Source organism: Cnephaeus nilssonii (genome assembly GCF_951640355.1).
Source record: "Cnephaeus nilssonii genome assembly, chromosome: 15".
NCBI lineage: Eukaryota > Metazoa > Chordata > Mammalia > Chiroptera > Vespertilionidae > Cnephaeus > Cnephaeus nilssonii.
The window spans coordinates 62,427,664-62,450,879 of NC_137086.1; the positions used below are offsets into that span (position 1 = coordinate 62,427,664).

At 50.8% G+C, this 23,216-nt stretch overlaps 1 protein-coding gene across 1 annotated transcript in view; it reads left to right on the forward strand.

The window, feature by feature from the left end:
• Positions 1 to 359: 359 nt before the first annotated feature.
• CNGA3 (cyclic nucleotide gated channel subunit alpha 3) overlaps positions 360 to 23,216 on the forward strand; it is a gene marked incomplete at its 3' end in the record, with an annotated part of 39,578 nt that continues 16,721 nt past the window's right edge. Inside the window, exons 1-3 of the mRNA XM_079792657.1 lie at positions 360 to 405; positions 11,176 to 11,296; positions 22,127 to 22,243. Coding sequence (XP_079648783.1) covers positions 11,196 to 11,296; positions 22,127 to 22,243 — 218 coding nt within the window. The 5' untranslated portion in view covers positions 360 to 405; positions 11,176 to 11,195. The remainder of the gene's footprint in view (positions 406 to 11,175; positions 11,297 to 22,126; positions 22,244 to 23,216) is intronic.

The following is a 23,216-nucleotide window of genomic DNA, read 5'->3' on the forward strand; positions in this document are numbered from 1 at the left end:
GATAGATACCCTCACCTTTAAACTCCAAACTCCCGGGTCTGCATTGTATCCTCCTCCCTCATCCCCTGTGGATGACGCCGCCTGTGAAACATCCCAGGGCGAGGCTAAGGCTTGCTGTTAGGAGAGAGTCCAGAGTTGCAGGCGGACTTTCCGGCCTCACCCCCTCTTCTCTCTCCCCTGGGAGGGGATGGCGACGTGACCCAGCAACTCCTGCCTCTTCCGGGACCGCCTTAGAGGCTGCAGAGCCTCACCTGACCTTCCTAGAGGGAGGCCACACGCTCCCTGCACAGAGCAGGGTCCTGACCGAGCGGGAGGAGTGAGGCCAGGCTGCTGCCCAGACGCGCAGGGAGCCAGGAGGAGACGCTGCGCCAGGTAGGCGCGCCGCGGGAGCTCAAACTTTGGTGGGTAAGGATTTAGGGTTTCTTGAGCTGGGAGTGCTGGGGCGCTGGGACGCAGATTTGGCCAGCAGAGGGGTTTAAACATAAAATCCGCTCTTGAGCAGGGTGCGGAGCGGGAGGGCGGCGCTGTCCTCAGTCCCTGGTGCTGAAAAAGGGGTCAGAAAGCAATGGCCAGCGCGCTCTCTCTCTCTCTCTCTCTCTCTCTCTCTCTCTCTCTCTCTCTCTCTCTCTCTCTCTCTCTCTCTCTCCTTCCTCTCTCCCCCGCACACGGCGCGCGCAGACACACACCTGTAGCTGGAGTACTGAGTACCAGGACAAGAAGCCGTCCTGCACCCAAATCTTTCGCACCCCTTTTTATCCACCTCCCACAGCGGGTCTGAGCCATTGGGCAGGAGGCAGGAGCTGGGTGGCTCCCACTGGTGACAGGAAGGGGATCCAGTCACGACGCCTTCCCCGGGACATGTCCCCAAGACACCCTACACGGAAGGCGGGGGTGGGGGGTGGTCGCATCCTGGCTTCCCCGCTCTGGGTCGGTCGGGGACCTTCCCAGCGTCTCCCAAAGTCCATGCCGCTCTGGGAGGTTGTCCATGGCCCGGAGGAAGTGGGAGCCTGGGGGACCAGCGGACCCGGTGGGGGACTGCCTCAGCTGGCCCTACCCAGCCTCGGGGATCCAAAGAGACAGGTGGGCTGAGGAGGAGGCGAGGAACTGAAAATCTGTGGGGGCCCTCACTTTTTTTTAATGATGAAATCATAACGAGATCTGGCTTAGTACTCAGAGCGAGGAACCGGCCCGGACCCTCCAATCCCTGCAATCCCCTGAGGGTGATCCCTGTCCTTGGCTTTTCTCCCAGCTCAGACTCATCCCCACTCCTCCCGGGAACAGAGCCCGCAGGCCCTTGTGCTTGGCCATTCTGATTGGGGGCCCTCGCACCCTCCCAGCCCACAGCTCCACGGGTGCAAACTCTGGCCTAAACACGACAGCCAGAGGGTGCACGCCCCTCACCAAATCTTCCAGAGGGGAAAGCCGGACGGCGGCGGCAGCGGCCCCGGCCCCTGCCACTTCGGCACCTGCCGCCCCAAATTCGTGCACAGTACCCCCATCTGAGTTTGGGCTTGCATCCCAGGGTAGGCAGCCCAGCCCCTAACTTTCTCCAAGGACAGTCTGCCAGCTCCTCCCCCTTGCTCCCCTTTATTAATTTTTTTAAAAAAGATATTGTTGCTCATTCATAAAAACATGCAACAATGTCGCTGTCTGGACATGGGTCACACACTCCCTAAGTGAGAAATCCTTGGCGTGGGCCACGGAAAGCTGGGCAGGGAGAGGGGAGGTGACGGCTCTCTTGACCAGGTCTCCGCCCAAGTTCTGAGAGTTCTGCCCGGGCGGGGGTGTCACTGAGCGGTGGGGAGCTCTGTGGGCAGGATAGGGAGGGAAGACATGCAGTCCCGTCACAGGGATGCCCAGCACACACTTGCCCTCTTCAGCCGCTGTTCAGAAATGGGGTTCCCCTCCAGCATTGATTCCAGTGCTGATTCCGGAAGAAGGTGGAAGGTCGCTCTCTGGGTTTCCCTCCTGGGTACCGTGTCCACTGCACATTGAGTACCCCTGAGTGCAAATCACCAGGTTAACCCCGTGGAAGAAACAGAAGTAAGCAGGCACAGACCACTGTGGACATGGTGGCACAGTATGGCCGCAGGATCTCAGTCTCTTTGGCCAGGACTGCCTGTGCCCCTTGCCGTGATGCACCTCCTTTTGTGCCTCTTCTGTTCTCATTCACTGTCTGTCAGCGGTCCTGCCTCTGGTTAATAATGGGGTTGCCAGAGCGACCAGTATCCCATCGCCATGGTACCCAGGAGGTAAACAGTTGGAAGCTGCAGATGCTCCTTGCTAGCTCCCTCAGACCCTGCCAGCTTTGGGCTTCTTCAGGTTTCCTGGTGGACTGGGGAGGAAAGACCATGTCCAAGGCTCTCCCACCCCCACTCTCTAACCTCCCCAGCCACCACTCACCTGAAACCCTCTCCAATCCCTACCAACCACTGGGGCCTCTGATTGAAATGGATCAAGCTTTTTTCCTTATCCCCCAATTGCATAAATGGAAACCAGGGGGCAAATGGTTTTCCCTCTGACCTAATTCATGTCCGCTGCACATTGAGTACTCCTGAGTACAAATCACCAGGTTAACTCTGTGGAAGAAACAGAATTGAACAGGCAGAGTCCACTCTGGACATGGTGGGGTAGTGTAGGAAACCAGCCCTCACCCCGGGTAAGCCCGCCTGTGCTCTGGGCTGAAGCAGAGATGATTACAGTGCCCTGGGAATAGAGAGAGTAGGAGAGACTGACTCCTTATCAGGGAGGGGCCTCCCAGGGGAGATGATATTGGAATTGAACTTGAAGGATGAAAGGAATTTCAACTAACTGGGAGCAAGAAGGGAAGACCTCTCTCTAGGCAGAGAAACTAGCAGGAGCAAAGACTTATGGATTAGTCAGGAGCAGGTAGGACTAAGATTCCTATCCAATTGGAGCCACACAGCTATATCCTCATTAGCATTTTTCCTACTAATCAGAGCAGCTCCACTCTGACCAATCAGGACAGTACTTATTGAGCCAATCAAATTGTGTAGATTTGGCACCCTTATTTGCATAGGATGGACCAATCAGGGACCAGGGCGGGAACTTCTCTCTGTATAAGTTAGTTCCCCTCTGACTGGGGGCACACTTTGCCTTTCCAGTGAAGCCTGGCTTCCCTAGCTGGAAGCTGAGTGGTCCTGTCTCAGCACACCTGAGTGGGAGGGCAGCTTCGCAGCCATGCTGGTCTGTAGCCATGCTGCATCACAGCTGAGCTGTTTGCACTGAATCAAGTCTCCTTCACCATACCCTAAGTTGGCATTGAATTGGCGCAGACGGCCCTAGGTTAACGTGAGGCATTGAGGGAGCCTGCATCATAGGAGGGGTACACTGGCCAGAACCTGTCCCTTGGCTCTCACCTCTCCTGAGAGGGAGACCAAAATGCAGGAAGCACAGGGTGAGCTTGAATGAGCAGTCACTGCCAATTGGCAAGTCAAGAACGTTCGTGACACTCTTAAAGGAAGGGTGGGCAATTTGGTTTAAATGGAGCATCCTACTTAGGCTGATACCGTCTTGGTTATGAAAAGTCCTGAATGTCACACTAAGACTCTACGCTGGAGAAAATAGGCAACTCTGAGAGTACCTGGGTGACATGATTAGAACTGCCTTTCAGACAGGCCCTGGGCCAGCGAGAAGACCGCACTGCTGAGCACCTGCTGAGAGCCGGCCTCTGGGTGGAGTGCAGAGGTGAGACTGAGACGGGAGGTGAGCAATGGGAATTGTTTTGACAATCCCAGGGAGGGGCAAGGGCCTGAACAAAGATGGGAGCAGAACTCAGGAGGCCTCTTTCGTCCTGCTTTGCAGAACTCTCTACATTCCCAGTTCTGCTACTGGGTGACTTTGAGTACGTTGTTCAACCATTCTGAGTCTCAGTTTCTCCATGTAAATTACAAGTGATAGCTATAATACCTGCCTGGTTGGATTGTTAGGAGGAGTAAATGAAGTAATTAATTGGAGTGAATTCCTTTCTTCCAACAGTGCCTGACATAGCAAGTGCTCAAAGTTAGAGATGACCATCTTATTATTTTCTATAATGATTGTGGATTCCTTTCATAATCACATCCCAAAAGTTAATTAAGGGGGGAAAAACACACTTTACCTCCTGTGCCTACAGCTAGGCTTGGTGAAACAGGTCCTTGGGGAAGAAAGGGAGGGCGTGTGTGTGTGTGTGTGTGTGTGTGTGTGTGTGTGTGTGTGTGTAGAGTGTGGAGTGGCTGTGGGGAGCAGATGGACTTCTGGGGAGAGCATCTGTAGGTCTGGCTACAGAGACCTGGGTTCTCCAGCTCTAGCATCATCTGGAAAGCAGTTCCATCTTCTTGGAACCTGGCCCTGAGCAGCTGAATCTTACTGCAAAGCTGTCGTTCTGAAACTGAGCACACTGAGCGCTGAGGAAGCCAGAGTCCCATGTGTCCTGTGTTACCTCTAGGAGACCAAGACACTTTCCAGGCAGGAGACAGTCCTCTGTCTGGTGGTTGGGTAACATAATTGATAACCTTGCTACTATTTCAGTGCATCCTCTTTCACTTCAAATCTCTTCCTGTACATGGGAACAATGTTAACTTTTATTTTCAGGCAGGAATGGAAAACCCGCATCTGGCACATGCAAGCTTCCCTTTGCCCGGGTTATAAAAACGCAGAGTTCAGGAGGATGAGCTCCAGCTCACAGGTTTCCTTGGCTCAGCTTTTCTAACTCAGACTCCTCTCTGTCTTGGTGTGGGGCATTCCTGGGGTTGCCTATACGTATACATCGCTCCACAGAAAAGGGAGGACAAGGACTCTCACCTCCCTGCCCTCATCACCTGGAAGCTCAGGCCTGAGCACAGCTGGACATACCCTCGTGGTCTAAGACTGGAGCTGCCCTTTGGGGCCTTTCATGGGCAAATGCAGGAAGCTTTGATAGTTACTGCTCCCAGAAATTGCCCTTGTTTTCCTAGAGGCAGGGGATTAAGCTTGCAGGCTCTGCAGTTAGATTGTCTGCCATAGTCCTGGCTGTGTGAACTGTGTTCCTCGGTTTGCTCATCTATCAAATCTTATATACTAAAGAGGTAATATGCAAATTAACCCTCACACCCTCACAAGATGGCTGCCTACAACCAGGCCAGCAGGGGGGTTAGTGAGGGATGACCAAACAACTGAACAAGCAGGCTGCGTGGGGTGACCAGGCCGGCAGGGGGGGTAGTGAGGGATGACCAAACGACTGAACAGCAGGTTGCGTGAGGCAACCAGGCCAGCAGGGGGGTCCGTGAGGGGCGACCAGGCCAGCAGGGGTGGGCAGTTAGGGGCGACCAGGCCAGCAAAGGGGGGCAGTAAGGGATGAACAGGCTGGCGGGGGGGAGGGGCAGTAAGAGGCAACCAGGCCGGCAGGGGGGGCAGTTAGGGGTGACCAGGCAGGCAGGCAGGTGAGTGATTAGGAGCCAGCCAGCGGTCCAGGATTGTGAGAGGGATGTCCGACTGCTGGCAGTCGGACATCCCCCAAGGGGTCCTGGATTGGAGAGGGTGCAGGCTGGGCTGAGGGAACCGCCTGCCCCCTCTCCCCCCGTGTATGAATTTCATGCACCAGGCCTCTAGTAGGGATGATAATAGTACTTATCTCATGGGGTTATTGTGAGGATTAAATGAGTTAATACATGTAGAACAGTGCTTGGCATAGTGTAAGCCCTCAAAAATGTTGCATTTATTATTTTATTATTATTATTGTGATATTTAGATGTTTCTCCCCTTTGTTACATTTTTATTTTGTGAGCTCCTTGTAGGAAATATTCTGAATTTTGCATTTTAAAAGTGTTTTGATTTTAGATTTAATATTACTTTTATTTTTAGATATTATTCACATGCCATAAAACATTTCAGCTGAACAACATCCTATTATGTAGAAATACCCTTTTGTTCATCCAGTTATCAGTCAATGGACATTTAGGTTGTTTCCACTTTTTGCCCATTGTGAATAATGCTGCCATGAACACATGAACACATGTACAAGTTGCTGTGTGGATGTGTGTTTTCATTTCTCTTCAGTATATACTTAGGAGCAGAATTGCTCGGTCATGTGGTACCTCAATATTTAGCCTTTAGAGGGACTACAAAACCTTTTTCCAAAGTGGCTGCACAGTTTACATCCCCACCGTTTGTGGGTGAAGACTCCAGTTTCTCCTACCCATCTCGTTATTGTCTTCTTTTTTAGCCATTGTAGTTGGTGCGGAGTGATATCTCATCATGATTTTGATTTGCATTTCCCCATGACTAAATATGTTAAATATCTTTTTATGTGCTTGTTGGTCATTTGTATATCTTCTCTGAGAAAAATCCATTTAGTCTTCTGCCCATTACTTCATTGGGTTGTCTTTTTATTATTGAGTTGTAGGTGTTATTTATGTATTATGGGTACAAGTTCCTTACCAATATCTGACTTTAAAATGCTTTCTCCCATTCTGTGGGCTGCCCTTTTACTTCCTTGATGATGTCATATGATGCACAAAGGTTCTTTTTTTTTTTTTTATGAAGTCCAATTTATTTTTTCTTTTGTCATTTATGCTTCAGTGTCATATTTAAGAAACCATTACCTAACCCTGGGACATGAAGATCCACTTCTATGTTTTTTTTCTAGGAATTTTATAGCTTTACCCCTTAAATGATGCATTTTGAGTTAATTTTTTTGTATAGTGTATATTCTTTTGCCTGTGGATATCCAGTTGTCCCAGCAACAGTTGTTGAAAAGACTATTCTTTCTCTATTATCTTGTTACTATTGTCAAAAATCAATCAATAAAAATGAGTGTATATTTCTAGACTCTGGATTCTATTCCATTGATCTATTATCTGTCTTGATTACCATAGCTTGGTATTAGGTTTTGAAATCAGAAAGCATGAGTCCTCCAACTCTGTTCTTCTTTTTCAAGATTTCAAGATTGTTTTGGCTATTCTGGGTCTCTTGAATTTCCATGTAAATTTAGGATTAGCTTGTCAATTTCTGCAAAAATTCCAGCAGATTCAATAGAAAGTATGCCATCTTAATAGTATTAATTATGTCAATGTATGAGCAGCAGATCTTTTCATTTATTTATATTTTAAAATTTTTCTTTCAACAATGTTTTATATTTTCAGTGTACAAATCTTTTATTCCCTTGGTTAATTTTATTTCTAGGTATTTAGTTCTTTTGCTGCTATTAAGAATAAGATTGTTTTCTTAGTTTTATTTTTTTATTAGTCATTGCTAGTGTATAGAAATACAATTGATTTTTGTATGCTGATCTTGTATATTGCCACACTACTAAACTCATTTATTAGTTCTAAGAGTTTTTAAATAAATTCCTTAGAATTTCTATGTGCAGATCATGTCTCTGCGAGTAGAGGTAGTTTTGCTTCTTCTCTTCCAGTGTGGTTTAGAAGGAGCAGCTTTACATGTTTAACCTCCTTTGCTGCATACTTGCTCTCTCCTTCATAAATTCCCAAGCATTTTAATAAGTGTTTTAAATTTGTTTTAGAGAGAGAGGAAAGGTGAAAGAACGAGAGTGAGAGAATGCACTTATTTATGTATTCACTGGTTGATTCTTGTATGTGCCCTGACCATTGTGAATAATGGAGATCGAACCCACAGCCTTGGTGTATCTGGATGATGCTCTAACCAACTGAGCTACCTGGCCAGGGCCCCACCATTTTTAAGTGGAATAGAAACGTCCAGTGTGAGCCATTCGCAAGAGCATTGTGAGGACCAGAGGAGTTCATACACATTTAAAGTTGTTGAAACAGTGCCAGGCAAAGGGTAAGTATATGGTTGTTATTGTCAGTGTCATCATTACAATTACTCACTGGATCCTCCTCCATCTAGGCTACCCATTACCTACCATAGGCATGTCGGGGTGTTTGGAGGAAAAAATATTTTTAAGTAAAAAGACATAGTTCTTGCCTTCGAAGAGTGGGGAGAATACAAGAATGAGGAATGCTGGGAGCTGTGTTGGATTCCTGGCCCACGTAGGTGTCCAGGTCAAGCACAATGGAGAGTTAAATCTGCACCAGACACAAAAGTCACCGTCAAATCCTGAAATGTGTACAGCACAATGGCTCACACACGGTAAATGCTGAGTGATGTCAAATAAATGTTATGACTGCTCCTCACCTGAGAAGCCACCTCCTGCCTTGTACTTGAGATTCTGTGTCCCAGATTCTATCCATGTGGTAGCTTTTCAGTTTATGTGGTTCACTACCACAAACCTAGTTCAGGCAACTATTCTCTCTCCCCGAGATACTGCAGCATTTAGCTGCTCATCTTGCCGAAGGCTAATTCCAGCATGTCATAAATGCAAGAAATTTCATCAAAAGGTTGATGGAAGCTTGAGGCTTCAGTAGGGCTGAATACATGTTATTGTCTGCTGGAATGGCCAAAAGCATTTCCCCAAACCTAAAGATTTGCATATATTGTTGCCTGCTACTGAGACAGCCAGAAGGCAGTTCCCCCAAACTGACAATGCCTACTGTATACCACACCTTACCTTTTGATATGCATATCTGCTTTGCTTTAGAGCAATTTGTGTTACTGAAGCTAGATCTCCTCTGGCTCCCCAAAATGCCTTCCAAATTTATATTTTACTAGAGGCCCGGTGCATGAAAATTCATGCACTGGAGAGGGGGGGGGGATCCTCAGCTCGGTCTGCCTCCTCTCACAGTCCAAGAGCCCTCAGGGGCGGGAGGTGACCCAGCAATTAGGGGAAGGCGATGCCCCATCATAACTCTGCTGCTGCCACTGCCGGCAGTGCAAGCCTCAGCCGGCCCTGGTTTCCTGAGCCTCAGGCAGCCCTGGGCGGCTGGGCAGCCACCATCCAAGGCTTGCCTGCGCCTTGGGCTGGCCCTGGGCTGCTGGGGGGCTGAGGGGACTGGGGGACTCCAGAGGCAGGCGTGCAGAGTGGCTGGGCCTGCGTGGGGGCGGGCCCGGCCTTGCCGCATGCCTGTGTCCCCAGCAGGTCTGAGGGGACTGGGTGCCACCATCTTGTGGCTGTGGGTGCCACCATCTTTGAGGGCAGGGCAGCAATTAGCATATTCCCTCCTTATTTGCTGTGGACGCTACCATCTTTGAGGGCGGGGCAGTCAATTAGCATGTTCCCTCTTTATTAGATAGGATGTCTAGTTTCTTTATTAATTTACACGCAGCCTGTCTCCAGATTCCCAAACCCTTCTAGATGCTAGAAAACACCCCGGCATCATCTCATATTCACTCATGTTTCCTGAATATGCCCCCCTTCCCGTGCAGCCAGAGTGACCTTTACATACATGACCACAGCCCTGCTGGGCTCTGGGTAAAGCCCAAGGCCCTTGACACAACCTGAGGACCCTTGGGTCCATTGTCTAGTGGACTGTAAGATCCTGGAGAACAGTCTTTGTCTGAAATTCCTTTGTATGTCCTGTGATCAGCCAGAAACTCACTGTTATATAAATGAATAAAGTTTTGAAAAATAAAAACATTGAGAAAATTATAAACTTTAACATCATGGGCTTACACTATCAGACAATAGAGATGAACCACAGCATCCGAGCCAGCGGCTTCCCTGAGCGACTGGTGGTGGGTGGACCTCGGTGCAGAGATCGGGCTCCCTGCACTGACCAGAAATCAGGGAACTGCCAGTCTTCACCTCCGTGTCCCTCACACCAGCTCTGCACTCACAGAGCTTTCTTTTCTCATCAACCACAGAGCACCTGCCCATGTTTGCTGGTGGGAAAGTGTTCATCGTCTGATTTCTAGCACCATGCATTGACTGGTGCTTTTTTTCTTTAATGATTAAATTTTTTTTTTGGTTTGAGAGTGAGAGGAAGGGAGGGGGGGAAATACATATACGAGAGAGAGAGAGAGAGAGAGAGAGAGAGAGAGAGAGAGAGAGAGACTGACATTGATGTGTGATCAGTTGCCTCCCATATGTGCCCAACCAGGGATTGAACGTTTCAGGTTCAATCAGAACATACCTAGGTTTCAGCTAGGTATGTGCCCTGACCTGGAATCAAACCCACGACCTTCCGGTGCACAGCACGATTCTCAACCAGCTGAGCCACTCACCAAGCAGCAATGACAGGCTTTATCTATTTCTTTGCTTGGACAAGCTGCTAACATCTGAGTCTCAATGTGGCCATTTTTAAATAGGGATAAAAATCATAAGTATCTTCCCAGCTTGAGCGGCTCAGCTTGTTGAGCATCATCCTGTGCATGAGGAGTTGCCGGTTCAATTCCCGGTCAGGGTGCATGCCTGGGCTTTGGGTTTGATCACCAGTTGGGGAGCAATCTCTCTCTCTTTCTCTCTCTCTCTCTCTCTCTCTCTCCACCCCCACTCTAAGCATGTCCTCGGGTAAATATTTTTTTTAAAATCAAAAATACCTGATTAAGTTATTTTGAGGATTAAATGAGATGAAATATGTACTGGGTTTAACATCACATTTGTAAAGATTTTATGAATGTCAAGAATTATTAGATTTATAAAAATTTATCTTTATTGTTGAAAGTATTACAGATGTCTCCTTTTTTTCTGCCATTGACCCCATCCACCCTGCTCCTGCCCGCCCTCCCCCCACCCCCCGGAGGCCTATCTCACTATTGTCTGTGTCCATGGGTTATGTATATAAGTTCTTTGGTTAATCTCTTCCCAGTCCCCCACCCCGATCCCCCGCCTTCCTCTGAAATTCATCAGTCTGCTCCATGCTTCCATGTCTCTGGATCTATTTTGTTCATCAGTTTATTTTTTATTAGATTGTTATGTTTTGTTTTAAAACAGAATTTGGGGTAGCTATGAAAACATGAGCAAAATTGTCAGATTAAAAAAAATAAATGAATGAGAAAACCAGAGTCAAGAAAGATAATACATTATCCCCAGAGAATGAGGGTTTGAAGCTTTCTTACATCAGACAGCAATTGGCCATTCTTTCACTCATTCATTCGCTGGGTCAGCACTCCACTCTGAGCAGCTCTCCGGGGTGGCAGTGTTTATGGAGGAAAAGACCCATTCACACTTCAGCAGGGATGCCCGGGCCAGAGATGCCCAACTAGTACACTGTGGCAGGAACTGTGGGAGAAAGTGGAGTAGGGCCCCCTGGGGAGTAGCCCTCCAGACTATACTGAGCTGGGTCTGCAGCTACTTCCCGTCCTGAGTCCTGATTGTATCTGTTCATGTTCATGTTTCAGCAACCACCTGCGGCAAGAAGATGGCCAAGATTAACACCCAATACTCCCACCCCAACCCGCCCGGCCCTTGGGTGAGGACCACAGACAGAGATCTCGATCACCTGGAAAACGGCCTGAGCAGGTAAGACGGGCCTTTATTTTATTCCTGGAAAAGGGCCTCCCCTGGGCTGGTCTCCGCTGTGGGGGAAGAATGCCTTCGCCTGTGGCCAGCCGCAGGTCAGAGGGCTGGGGCTCCTCGCCGTGCTCCTTCCAGCGTCATTGTTCATCTCACGGAAGCCGTTCGGTCCTTGTTTTAGAGATGTGGGGAAATAAGGCTCAAAAATTGCGTAACTTGAGAAAGTAACAAAATGAAGATTCCAATGTGGCAGGTTCAATTCTGCTGTAGAAAGGTCTCCAAACTGCCACTTTCCCAGGTGTGCATCAAACACCTACCAGCCTCTGTGTACCAGCCACTGTCCTGGGCACTGGGCTGCCCTGCCCTCACTTCCAGGGGCAGGCCGGGTCCTGCCAGCAAAGCCATCAGCCCATCGGTGACAGTCCAACACACGCAGCTGCCGGGGAATCTGGACTCTGGAGTTCTGCTTGTGGCCCGGTTGCTAACTTACTTGGTAAAGTGTGTTTAACCTTTCCATGCCTCGGCTTCTTCAACTGCAAAACGGAGCAGCATTCTTTGCCAAGTTCCTGACATACTACTGAGGAAATGAGACGGTGCCTATTTGGTGCGAGTGGGCTTACATTTTTATGTTTCTTAAGTTCCCAATAAGTTGATTGAGTGGATCTATGAGAGAAACTTTACTTCCAACATTTATGTTATTTTTGTCCTACATATATAACACTGAAAACTTCTCCCTCCCATAACTGCATATTGTCTGACTAGTGGCCCAGTGCACTCATTCGTGCACATTGAAAGGAAAATAATTAGAAGAAATATTTTAATATTTAACATTGGATTTTGTATTCCATATGGTCCATGTGCCATGTTTGATTTTACAATTTGGAAAAGTTGAGGACACTGGTCTTCCTTCGGAATTTCTGCCTTAACTATACAGTCGTGTTGTTCGTAATTTGGATTCACTATCTGATATCAATAATATGTGAGTGCAAGGCAGTCCGTGTTTCTGAAATTCAATGACATGAATTTTAGCTGTAACTTTGCCAAGTAAATCGAATTTACATATATCATTTAAAAGAGCCTTCAGCTTAATATTAAAAACTCTGGCTACCAAGTCAGGTTTGTTTTCAACTTTTTGCCAGCATTGTAAATTATTTGTAACTGGAGGCCCGGTGCATGAAATTCGTGCACTGGGGCGGGGGGGGGGGTGTCCCTCAGCCCAGCCTGCACTCTCTCCAATCTGGGACTCCAGGGATCAGGCCTAAACCAGCAGCCGGATATCCCTCTCACAATCTGGGACTGCTGGCTCCCAACTGCTCTCCTGCCTGCCTGATTGCCCCTAACTGCTTCTGCCTGCCAACCTGATCGCCCCCTAACCACTCCCCTGCTGGCCTGGTCACTCCTAACTGCCCTCCCCTGCAGGCCTGTTCACCCCCAACTGCCCTCCCTTGCCGGCCATCTTATGGCGGCCATCTTGTGACCACATGGGCATGGCCATCTTGTGACCACATGGGCGCAGCCATCTTGTGACCACATGGGCATGGCTATCTTATGCGAGGGCATGATGGTCAATTTGCATATTACCTCTTTATTATATAGGATACCTGCCCATTTGGGGTTGCATGTCATGGTTATGAATAAATTGGGTTGCCATACTTCGTTACAATTGCCATAGCATCCTGATATCGCTGCTTCATATTTCTGGGACTACCCTCAAAAGACAATGGAAGTATCATTTTACCAATCAGCACATTATCATTTTCAGATCTAGATGTGGGATAATCCATCAAACTACTATATTTTTCAACTCTCAACTTAGATTGGTTTGCTTTAACCCTTTGCACTCGCTTGCTTTTTTCTCGAGCTGCTACCGATGCTAACCGTGTCGAGTCACACTCGACATCCGAGTGCAAAAGGTTAATTAAATTTATCTGATTAGCTTCCATTTTTGAATATGAATTGGCAATATATTGTTGAATTAATTTTCCTGCATTTAAAATAGGATTGAACATGTCCTAGACAGAGAAATGAAATCCATAATACTGCATTTGTGTGACTTCTGTCCTTACATTTTGTCTGGTATTATTGTTGATTACACTGTCGTCTCTGAGTCTTAATGTAATATCCATTCCCCAGCCTTTTCACCATGTGGAAAAAGGATAGGATATGTCATTGCATCTAATGTAGGAAACAGGATATTGATTTGTTTCATTTTAGTGACATTCAGATTATTGGGATCTGGTTTACAATGAATGAGCAAGTCCCTTTAAAAAAGAGGTTATCCATCTTTGTTTCTGAATATGATGGCAACTTTGGTCACACGGGGATAATTATATCTACCCAGATCACTATTACGATTGTATTTAATCACCATTGTTACTTTCGTGGGAGCAATACCTTTCGCTGCTGCTTCAGATTGGTCTTCCTTTGCTACAAAATCATGTAGCATCTTGTATGATTTTGTTAATTCATTTCTTTCATGCATGAGGTTGCTGATGTTGATTATGAGTCTTTCTGAGCAACCTTGGTTTTCTGGCATTGCTAATCTTTTACTCATTGCTTTGGCTGTGTCTAAAACGTAGAGTTGAGCAAACTTCCAAGAAACACCATCTGAAGGATGTAAAGTTCCAGTATGGTGATAAACTTGACCGTGTATTCTAAAATAGCATGGCTCATATCCTGATGATGATGTAATATTTGCACCCATTGAAGTAAAAGCAAAAGAACTACAGTAGGTCCTCAGGTTACATCGGAGATTCATCCCTACGGTGCCATGTAATGCTATTTTTGCCGTAAGTCAGAACCCACCTACATAAGCACCTACATCACTCACATGGAACACAAACACAGCAGTAATGAAGTGAAACAGTAAACATAATTTAAAAGAAAGATAATAATTCCTGACCTTTACTTGTGGTAAATAAATAATAAAAAACATAAAGCACATATGTACATACATTGAAATGATGGAACTTTCTTTAAAATAAATAAACTAGAGGCCTGGTGCATGAAAATTCATGCACTGGAGTGGGGGGGGGGGGGGCAGTGTTCCTCAGCCGGCCAGCCCCCTCTCACAGTCCGGGAGCTCTCAGGGGCAGGAGGTGACCTGGCAATCAGGGGAAGGAGATGCCCCCATCACACCACTGCCGGCAGCACAAGCCTCGGCTGGCTTTGGTTACCTGAGCCTCAGGTGGCCCTGGGTGGCTGGGCAGCTGCCATCCGAGGCTTGCTTGCGCCTCAGGTAAGCCCTGGGCGCCTGGGGTGCTGAGGGGACTGGGGGACTCTGGAGGCAGGCACGCGGAGCAACCAAACCCACCTGGGGGCAGGCCCGGCCATGCTGCACGCCTGCTGCCCCGGCAGGACTGAGGGGACTAGGCGCCACCATCTTGTGGCTGTGGGAGCTGCCATCTTTGAGGGTGTGGCAGTTAATTAGCATATTCCCTCCTTATTGGCTGTGGGCGCCGCCATCTTTGTGAGGACGTGCCAGTCCATTAGCATATTCCCTCTTTATTAAATAGGATGGGAGATGGTGACGTAACCACAAAACGACGTACGTCGAGTCCAATGTAACCAAGGACTGCCTGTATTTATGGAACGAATATTTTACATAAAATTTTTACTGTCAGAATCTTCATTTATCATTAATTTTTTAAAATATGCCGGGTATTCTGGAAAATTTATATCATTTGGACAAACTTTACTTTTGCTGCAACATTGAGTAAATTTTCCATCAGATGGCTTCTCATCGGAGAAATTTAGGGATAGGCAAAATTGACATGTAACAGTCATTCCACCATAGCTATGTTTGATAATTGCATCCTCATTTACTTCATTTTCGCTGTGAAGGCAGTTCCTACCAGTATTGGTAGTACTTGTCCATGACAGTTTTTCAGACATATTCTGTCGACGACGACGCTTTTTTTCAGCTGCAGAGGTACATTTCGGGCCGGCCAGTAGGAGAGGGAATGTGGGAGATTTGCCTGCCTGGAAGGGACCACAGGAGGGCTTCAGGGTGTGTCCAGACTGGCCTGTCTCTCTCCGGCAGCCCTAGCTCATGCCCCCAGCCTCGCAGCCCCACAGCCCCGCCTGGCATCTCACCTTGGCCTGGCACCATCATCCTGCTGCGGTCCCGCTCTCACCGGGGCCCATTGGGCTGGCAGCGCCTCCACTGCTGCCAGCACTGCATCACCAATGCCCCCAGGTGGTCAGCACACCTAACAGCGAGCGATCGAACTCCCAGTCTCCTGGTTGAACTCCCGAGGGGACGTTTGCATATTAGGCTTTTATATGTATAGATGGCCACAAGTGCAGTGCAGAGCCTCGGTCCCCACACCACTGGCTTTGGGCCCTCATCCATCACTTCTCCCCACTCAGGGGTGCATTTGTCTCTTCGCTGTCTGGGTGTCTGGTTCCAGCTCTTTAACAGACTCGCTAATAAATGATGGACAACAATATCCAACGACATTGAGTCCCTATTACTGAAAATTTAGGCAGCCCTCAGACCCCACCTTTGAGGATTCAGGCAAAGGGAGGAAAATCTCAAAGCACCCCAACAGAGACATAGTCCCCCAACCATTTTAACATACTGGGGCCCCCGGAAATGTGACATTGACTCAGGGGCACCAGAAATCCCAACCCTCCTAACTGCTCCCTCCTAACCCACCTGCTGTCCACACCTGTGTCCCACCAATGGGGACTTACTCCTTTAGGTTAAGGCAGTGGTCGGCAAACTCATTAGTCAACAGCGCCAAATATCAACAGTACAATGATTGAAATTTCTTTTGAGAGCCAAATTTTTTAAACTTAAACTTCTTCCAACGCCACTTCTTCAAAATAGATTCACCCAGGCCGTGGTATTTTGTGGAAGAGCCACACTCAAGGGGCCAAAGAGCCGCATGTGGCTCGCGAGCCGCAGTTTGCCGACCACGGGGTTAAGGCATCGCCCCTTATTTAAAAGAAAAAAGAATATAATCCGGACAGTTACCGGCTATTAACACGTTGACATGCATTAATAGTTTCCTTCCCACATCTGAGCTAATAAAGCCCCTCAAGGTGGGCTTCGGACAAGTTTGGGGAGCGGGGAGAACAGGCCCAAGCGCGGGCACACAGTCAGGCTGCCTGGCAGCATCTGGCTCCTGGGATCGTGGGCCCCTGGGGGAAGGACCGAGGCTGTCAGGTCAGGGAGAACTCGAAGCAGAATGGGACTTCCCCCATCGCTCCCTTTCGCCTCTGGTGGGGCATGACCAGAGCATGTGGTGGAGCTTGCAGACCCCCTGGGCTGTGAAGGGAGGGGGCAGTCTGGCTCCGTCCAGGGAGGTACTCGAGAGGAGGCAGGTCCGGCGGTACCGCAGCTCTTGCACAGATGGCTCTTGCCCAGACACCGCTGTGGCCCGGCTCTGCCCCCTGCGTCCTGGCTCCTCCTCCGCCATTGGCCCACAAGCCTGACTGCGGGCTGTTCAGGGGGCCCACCGGGCCTCCTGGAAGATGAGCCTTTGCAGAAGGAATTGCCAGCTTGTTGAGCCACCTGACACCTAGTGATGGGCCTCGGCTGCCGAGAGACTCCCTGTGGGCTCATGCCAGGGCCACGTTCCCCCAGGGTCGGTCAGCCACTCAGGTCAGGGCTCTGAGTCACGCCCTTCAACGATGCTATTCATTCGTCATCTGAATGGATGAGAATGCCATCCCCTCCCCTCTCCCCCTGTTCCCGGCCAGCACGATAGCTAACAGCACGGGTCAGACTGTTGACCTGAACAATGGCCTATAACTGACCAGCCTCAGTTTCCACATCTGCACAATGGGCTGTACTTACCTCAGAGGCTGTGGGTTCAGACAGGACAAAGCTCAGGCTCAGGTCCTGCCTGGAGTAAGTGCCTGGACCACTCGCTGCTGGTCTCGGAAAGGAGTCCCCTCCTGTGGGTCTTCTCTGGTGTCCCAGGCTCTGCCCTCAGAGCCCCAGCTGTTCCGACATCCGGAGCTCGCCCTTCCTGCCTGAGTCCCGTCACGCTTTCTCAGCCTGACCACGTCTCACCAGCCCCACGTGAGGCCTTGCCCAACTGCTCTTTTGGGAAAGAGCTTGTTGTCAGATTACCACAGAACCCATGGAAAGACTTCGTAAATTTCAAACGGAGAGAGAAAGAACGCTTCTTTCATGAGAGAGCTGTTGTGCTTTATCTCATGGAGGCAGGAGTGGGCTAACACATGGACGTTTCCGGAGTGGGCCCCGTGGCATCACCAAGGACTGAGACCCGGGTCCAGGCTGGGAGCGGAACAGTGGGGGCCAGGCCCTTCCCCACTTCCCACTGCAGCCCAGTGTCTGTCTGCCACAGACTAATTCCCTGTAATATTCGTTTGAACACAGGACTGCGGCACATACACAAAAACACGTTAAAGTTTCAAATCGCTGTCTTAGGGGAGGAAATGGTGTTTCAACAAAACACAGACCTTTGTCTTGAAATTCATATCCTTTGAGAAAGCTTTTGGGAGAAATAATTGTGAATGTGTGCCCTTAACTATTGACCTTGCTTCATCTCAGTGAAGCCGGGAGCTGAGCTGAGCTGTGCGTCCCGGAGCCCTTTGCTGAGCTCCCCCAGCAGATGGAGACACCACAGCCCGCTCCCCGAGAGAGCCGGCCCCAGGTTTTACCCACGTGGAGACCCAGATTTCTGTTTCTTTTTAAAAATGTTTGGGGTCATTTTCCTAGTGAATGGCTATAAGGAAGAATAAAGATACTTCATTTGGACAAAAAATTGAGTTTATGCCCTGAAAATACCAGGAAAAAAAAGTCTTGAGTTTTTCTTTTCTATTTAGACCTATTTAGTTGACTCCATTGTTTAAGAGCTGCCTGGTATGTGTCTGAAGATGATACAATAGGGAAAGACTTCGGAATCCGAGATAGGGGGCTGCAGCTAGGACCCAGGCACCCCAAGTCCAGCCCAATGCCCTGGGGCAGCTCTCCCAGGTGAGCTTTGGGGCCTGGCGGGCTGCGTCCCACAGAAGAGACACCTTCTCCATGTTGATCCGCGAGCAGAGCCCCGAGCAATTATCAGCAAGAAAACCATTCCAGCTGCTTCCCGGGCAGAAGGCAAGAATGCATGGCTTCATCCCCGGCGCGTGCTTCATCCCTGACACGTGCAGCCACCGCCTTGCCTGCTGTCTCGTAGGGTCCTCAGGGCTCGGATGGAGGGAAAGGAAGATAAGGTCTCGTACTCTCCATTCTGTTCTAAAAGGCCTCTTCTGTTTACTCCCATGTCCCCAGTCACTGGAGGACGACACCTGAGGCTGCACAGAGGGCAAAGTGAACCACCACTTCCGGTCCTGGTGGGACCTCTGTGCCCTCCCACTGGCAGGCAGCCCTAGCCTCAGGGGCATCCACCCTCTGAATAAATGAGCGGAGGAGATGAGGGGAGCAGGACGTGTGGGAAAGTGCCTTGTCTTTCAAAAAGAGCCACTTGTGTCGCCCGCCTTGCTCTTGTTCTTGCTGATCACCAAGTTCACGAGCTTCTTCCTGCAAAAGCGCCGCCACCTCCTGGAGTTGGGTCTGTGGTGGGAAGTCAGGCAGCTTCCTGGCCAGATCTGCTCACTTTGCAGAGACTGGGGCCCTGTCCAGCCCTGGCCCCAGCGCCTCAGCAGCTCCAGGCAGGACAAGGCCCGGCCCCAGGCCCTCTGGCCTCTGAATTTCCCTGGGACGTTCTGGCGTTGATGGTCAAAAGTGTCTCCCTTTTCTCTGTTCCTGTGTGTCCTCGGGGACTCAAGATGTCACCTCATTCAATTTCTCTCCTCTCTTCCCATCTCCCCTTCCATCTCGGAAGAGTAGCTAATTGGGTTTACTGCTTAAATACTCCAAGCATTTAACAAAATAGAAGAAAGACACTGAAAGGTTAAAGTGGATGGTACACGTGAGCAGGCTAAGTAGCTGTCCCAGATGGTGGGTGAAGAAAACTGAATTTATTTAAGGAAAGGGGGTGGGGGTGGGGTGCCCAGAGGGAAGGGCTGCACAGCACCAGGCCAAGGGGACACGGGGTGGCTGACGGCAGCACGGGAGCTGGCGGTTCATCCTTACACGCAGTCACTGGCGGGAAGCTCTTGTCGTCGGTGGGTTTGGGGCTGAGGTGGGCCGGGGAGGTGGGCTTGGGGTTGCAGGTGTGCGATCAGGTGCCTCAGGACAGTGTCCGCTCCTTGTGTGGTCTGACTCCTGGTGTCCGGCGAGCTTTTTCCTGGTCTTTGTCTCCCGTGGCGGGAAGCTTACAAATGGCTGTAGGGTGGTATTGTCCTACGTCCTAACAGACATCACGGTAGAAATTCAAGCATCGAGAACCCAGTGCAGAGCTGCCTGGGGAAGAAAGGCTCCCTTGGGCTCTTGAACTTACGTCATAGGAGGCTCCCCCATTCTTCCCGGCTAACTGCGCTTCTGCACCCCAGTCTGCGCACAGCACTCAAATCAACATGAAATCACCTTTTTTTCCTTTCCCATTTGAAGACCAGGAAACACCCTCAGGGGGTGAGCGACCAGCCCACAGAACTCCTGGGTGGGTGCTGGGGCAGGGACGGGCCTGGCCTCTCGCTCTGTCACCTCTCCTCCGAGTGGGCGTCAGAGGGCCAGGCCACACACCGCAGCGGTCCCTGCGGCCCGGCGGGCCTGCTCTGAGACCGGTGGGTTGCGCCCGCCTCACTGGCCCACCAGCTCTGATGTCGTGGACAGTGGTTCCCCTGCTGCTAATCCAGGAAGCCCGGGCTCAGCGTGTCTCCCACGTGATTCGCAGGCGCCAGACTCTCAGAAATGCTGGGCGACTGCTTGGTGCTGAGACTCCCTGAGGGGCCGCAGGTGCGGACCGAGCACCTCCATCCTCGGGGGTGCCTCCGATCTGCCAGGTGCGTGCCGCGGCAGCACTCCGGACACCGGCCCACCTCCCGCCACGTGCCAGCTGCTAGGTCCAGGGGCTGGGGAGACAGACTCACGTGTCCCCGTCTCCTCCTCCTGGAACTGACCTCGGTGCCTTGGAGCGTGCATGCCACCTTCGTAATAAACAGAATATTGGAAGGGCAGCTGAGATGTAGCTTCCTACCTGCAGCAGCGCCCGACGGGTCTCTTATTTGTATAAGGACGAGATGTGAGTGTCTCTTATGGGTACAGAGGCGGAATCTAGTCAATTGGCTTGGAAATGGAGACACGCCTGCACAGTGCAGCTGGGTGGATCAGCGCCATGTCTCTATCACATGCCACAGGGCTCCGTCCTCAGCCATGTCCTACTCAGCTTCTGCTCTAATGGCACCATATGTGGAAGTACAGAGGGCAGCTTCATGGGGTGGATGCGAACAGGCTTTGAAGTGGGATGGGCTGACATTCAAATCTCAGCTTTGCCACATGGCTGTGTGCCCTTGGGGAAATTACTTAACCTCTCGGAACCTCGTTTTCCTCTCTTACAGGGTTGTTATGTAGATTAAATGATACAATGTATGTGGCTGATATGCAGTAAGCAGTCCATAAATGTCATACGGTTGGTGTATGTATTTGTGGACGAGATGGAGTTGGGAGGAAAGGCTGGTGTGATGCCACTGTATACCAAGGGTCCCAAACATGGAGTGACTCAGATAAACGGGAGGTCCCATACTTCCAACAGATAAGTTGTACATGCAGCAGCCATGTTACAGGACTTGGGTTTTGGCTGCTAGTTGGTGCTGGGAGCACCAAAAGCACACGGACCCACAGCCTACCAAGACCTCTGGCTTGGGCTCCCGCAACAGCCGGATGGTCTTAGCCGCCCTGCCAGTCAGGCAAGAATGCAGGAACCTGCTCCCAGGAGGATGCCCATGAGGGGAAGGGACTTGAACCCGGGGAGGACTGGCTGGGGGGGGGGGGGGGCGGGGGTTCTAGCCTGGAGAAGCAGCACAGGTGTGAGAGCCGTCCCGCACAGAAGGCGGCCATGGAAGAGGCAGGTGCCTGCCTGGTCCCAGCAGAAGAAAGGAGTCTTGAGCTGGGGAAGCTGAGGGAGGGGCTGTGCAGAGGTGACCTGGACCTGTGGGATGGCAGTGAGCCCTCCCCACGCCCCTCTCCCCCTTGGAACGCAGGGGTGATGAGGAAGGAGGAGGCCGCAGCTCAGTGGCTGGGGTGCAGCATTCTGACTTCTCCTCCCTCGGTGGGAGAAATGGATCCTTTCCCTGACATTAATTCTCGCCTCCTCCAGCCGTCACCACCTTGTTAAGAGGGCTGATTAGGTTGGGATAGGCCATGAGATAGAATTAATTTGTCTTGCCCGGGCTCTTCCGGGCTTGCAGACTGAAGTACAAATCCCTAGAGGGCAAGGCCAGGATTGCTTTTACTCAGGCTGGTCAAAGCACAGCCCCAGGAGGTTTTCAAAGAAGGGAAATATTCCCAGAGACACTGGTCTTCTTCCCATAAACACTAGGGAAGGCCTCCTGAAGGCGGTGGCCCTGAGCTTGCCTTAGGAGGTGGGATTTCATTAGCAGAGATGAGTTTGCGCTGAAACCCTTGTGGTGGAATTAGTGTGGACCAGGCTGCTCTGGCTCCAGGTGGCGGCGCTGGGACCGCCCCGTCCCGGTGCTCTGACGGGGACCCTGTGCGCTGGCTCGCCCCTCTCACTGAGCCCACGGCGGCAGCTGGCCGTGGGCTGCTTTCCTCGGTCAGGCTTGCTGGGAAAGGAAGGCCACATTTACCCCTTGAGCAGGATCTGGGCAGCGTGACCTGAAGTGGGAGCCCTGGGTGGAGGACCGTGACGGCAGCTGTCCTCACGGAGCAGGGCATCTGGCCATCGCATCCTGAGTGTGTCCCGGAGGTGCGGGAGCTTGAAATCAATTCAGCCTGCTGCACATGTGATTTCCTAGGACCCGCGCGCCCGGCGAGGAGACGTCCTCAGGACTGCAGCCAGGGATCGCCATGGAGACCAGAGGACAGACTGGACCCAGGCAAGGCGTCACTGTCACCAGCCAGGAGCCTGCCAGGTAACTGATGGCTCTCAGCCTCCTTCTTGGGAAGGGGGAGACTGAGGCAGAAAGAAAGTAGGTGCATCTCGGAAAGAAATGGTGGGTGGGCTGGGCTGAAGGTTTGGAGGAAAAAGAGGTAGGTGCAGAGCAGTCAGACCTCCATCAGCGAGCAGTTCTCTCTTGGGTCAGGGGGTCTGAGCTCAGAAAAGTCTAAGAAAAGCTGCCTCTATCTGACTTGCTTTAATGAAAAGTTATATTGAGAGACTTGCTCAATTCTGGAATAATTCAGGGGGAAAGCCGGCCAGGGAGGGTTCAGGAAACAAGTGCAGGAGCCACGGGAGGCAGGTGCCCACTGCCGCACGGAGACGGGGGTGGGGGTGGGGGTGGGGGTGGGGGGGTGGCCCTTCCGAAGCGGCCGGGCAGGTGCTCGCCAGCACAGCATCTTCCTCGTAGCCGCATCCCAAAGATTAGCCGGGCTCTCCCTTCTGTTGGCGTCTGCGCTCTGGCTTCAGTAGCTGTACCACCTGGAGGGAATCATTGCACCTTTCCCAGTCTCATCGGAGATGCTAACCCTGTGGCCCCGGGCGGGGCGGGGCAGGGCGGGGCGGGGTGCTGGTGGAAGGTGAGATACTGGCCACCTCCTGGAAATGGAGCCATGGGCCCCTGAGGGAGCTGGGGAGGGAGTACCTGCTCGCTCTCGCCGTCTGGTGGAGTTTCAGGTCTTGGTGCTTCTTGCTGCTTGTCCACTGCCTCTGTCTCAGCTCCCACATCGCAGGCACAGGCTGAAAATGGCCTGCACCACGTGATCTTGAGCTGCAACATCCAACCCCATCTTGGAGTGGCTCTTAGATCAGTGGCTTGAGTGACTGGTTCAGCTGTCGGTCTCTGAGCCTCTGCAGAGGCTGGGGGTGGGGGGTAAGAGGGGTGGTATGGCCTCAGTTTCCCCTCCACGGCAGAGGGAAGACGTGGAAGGGGCGTGTCCAGAGCAGAT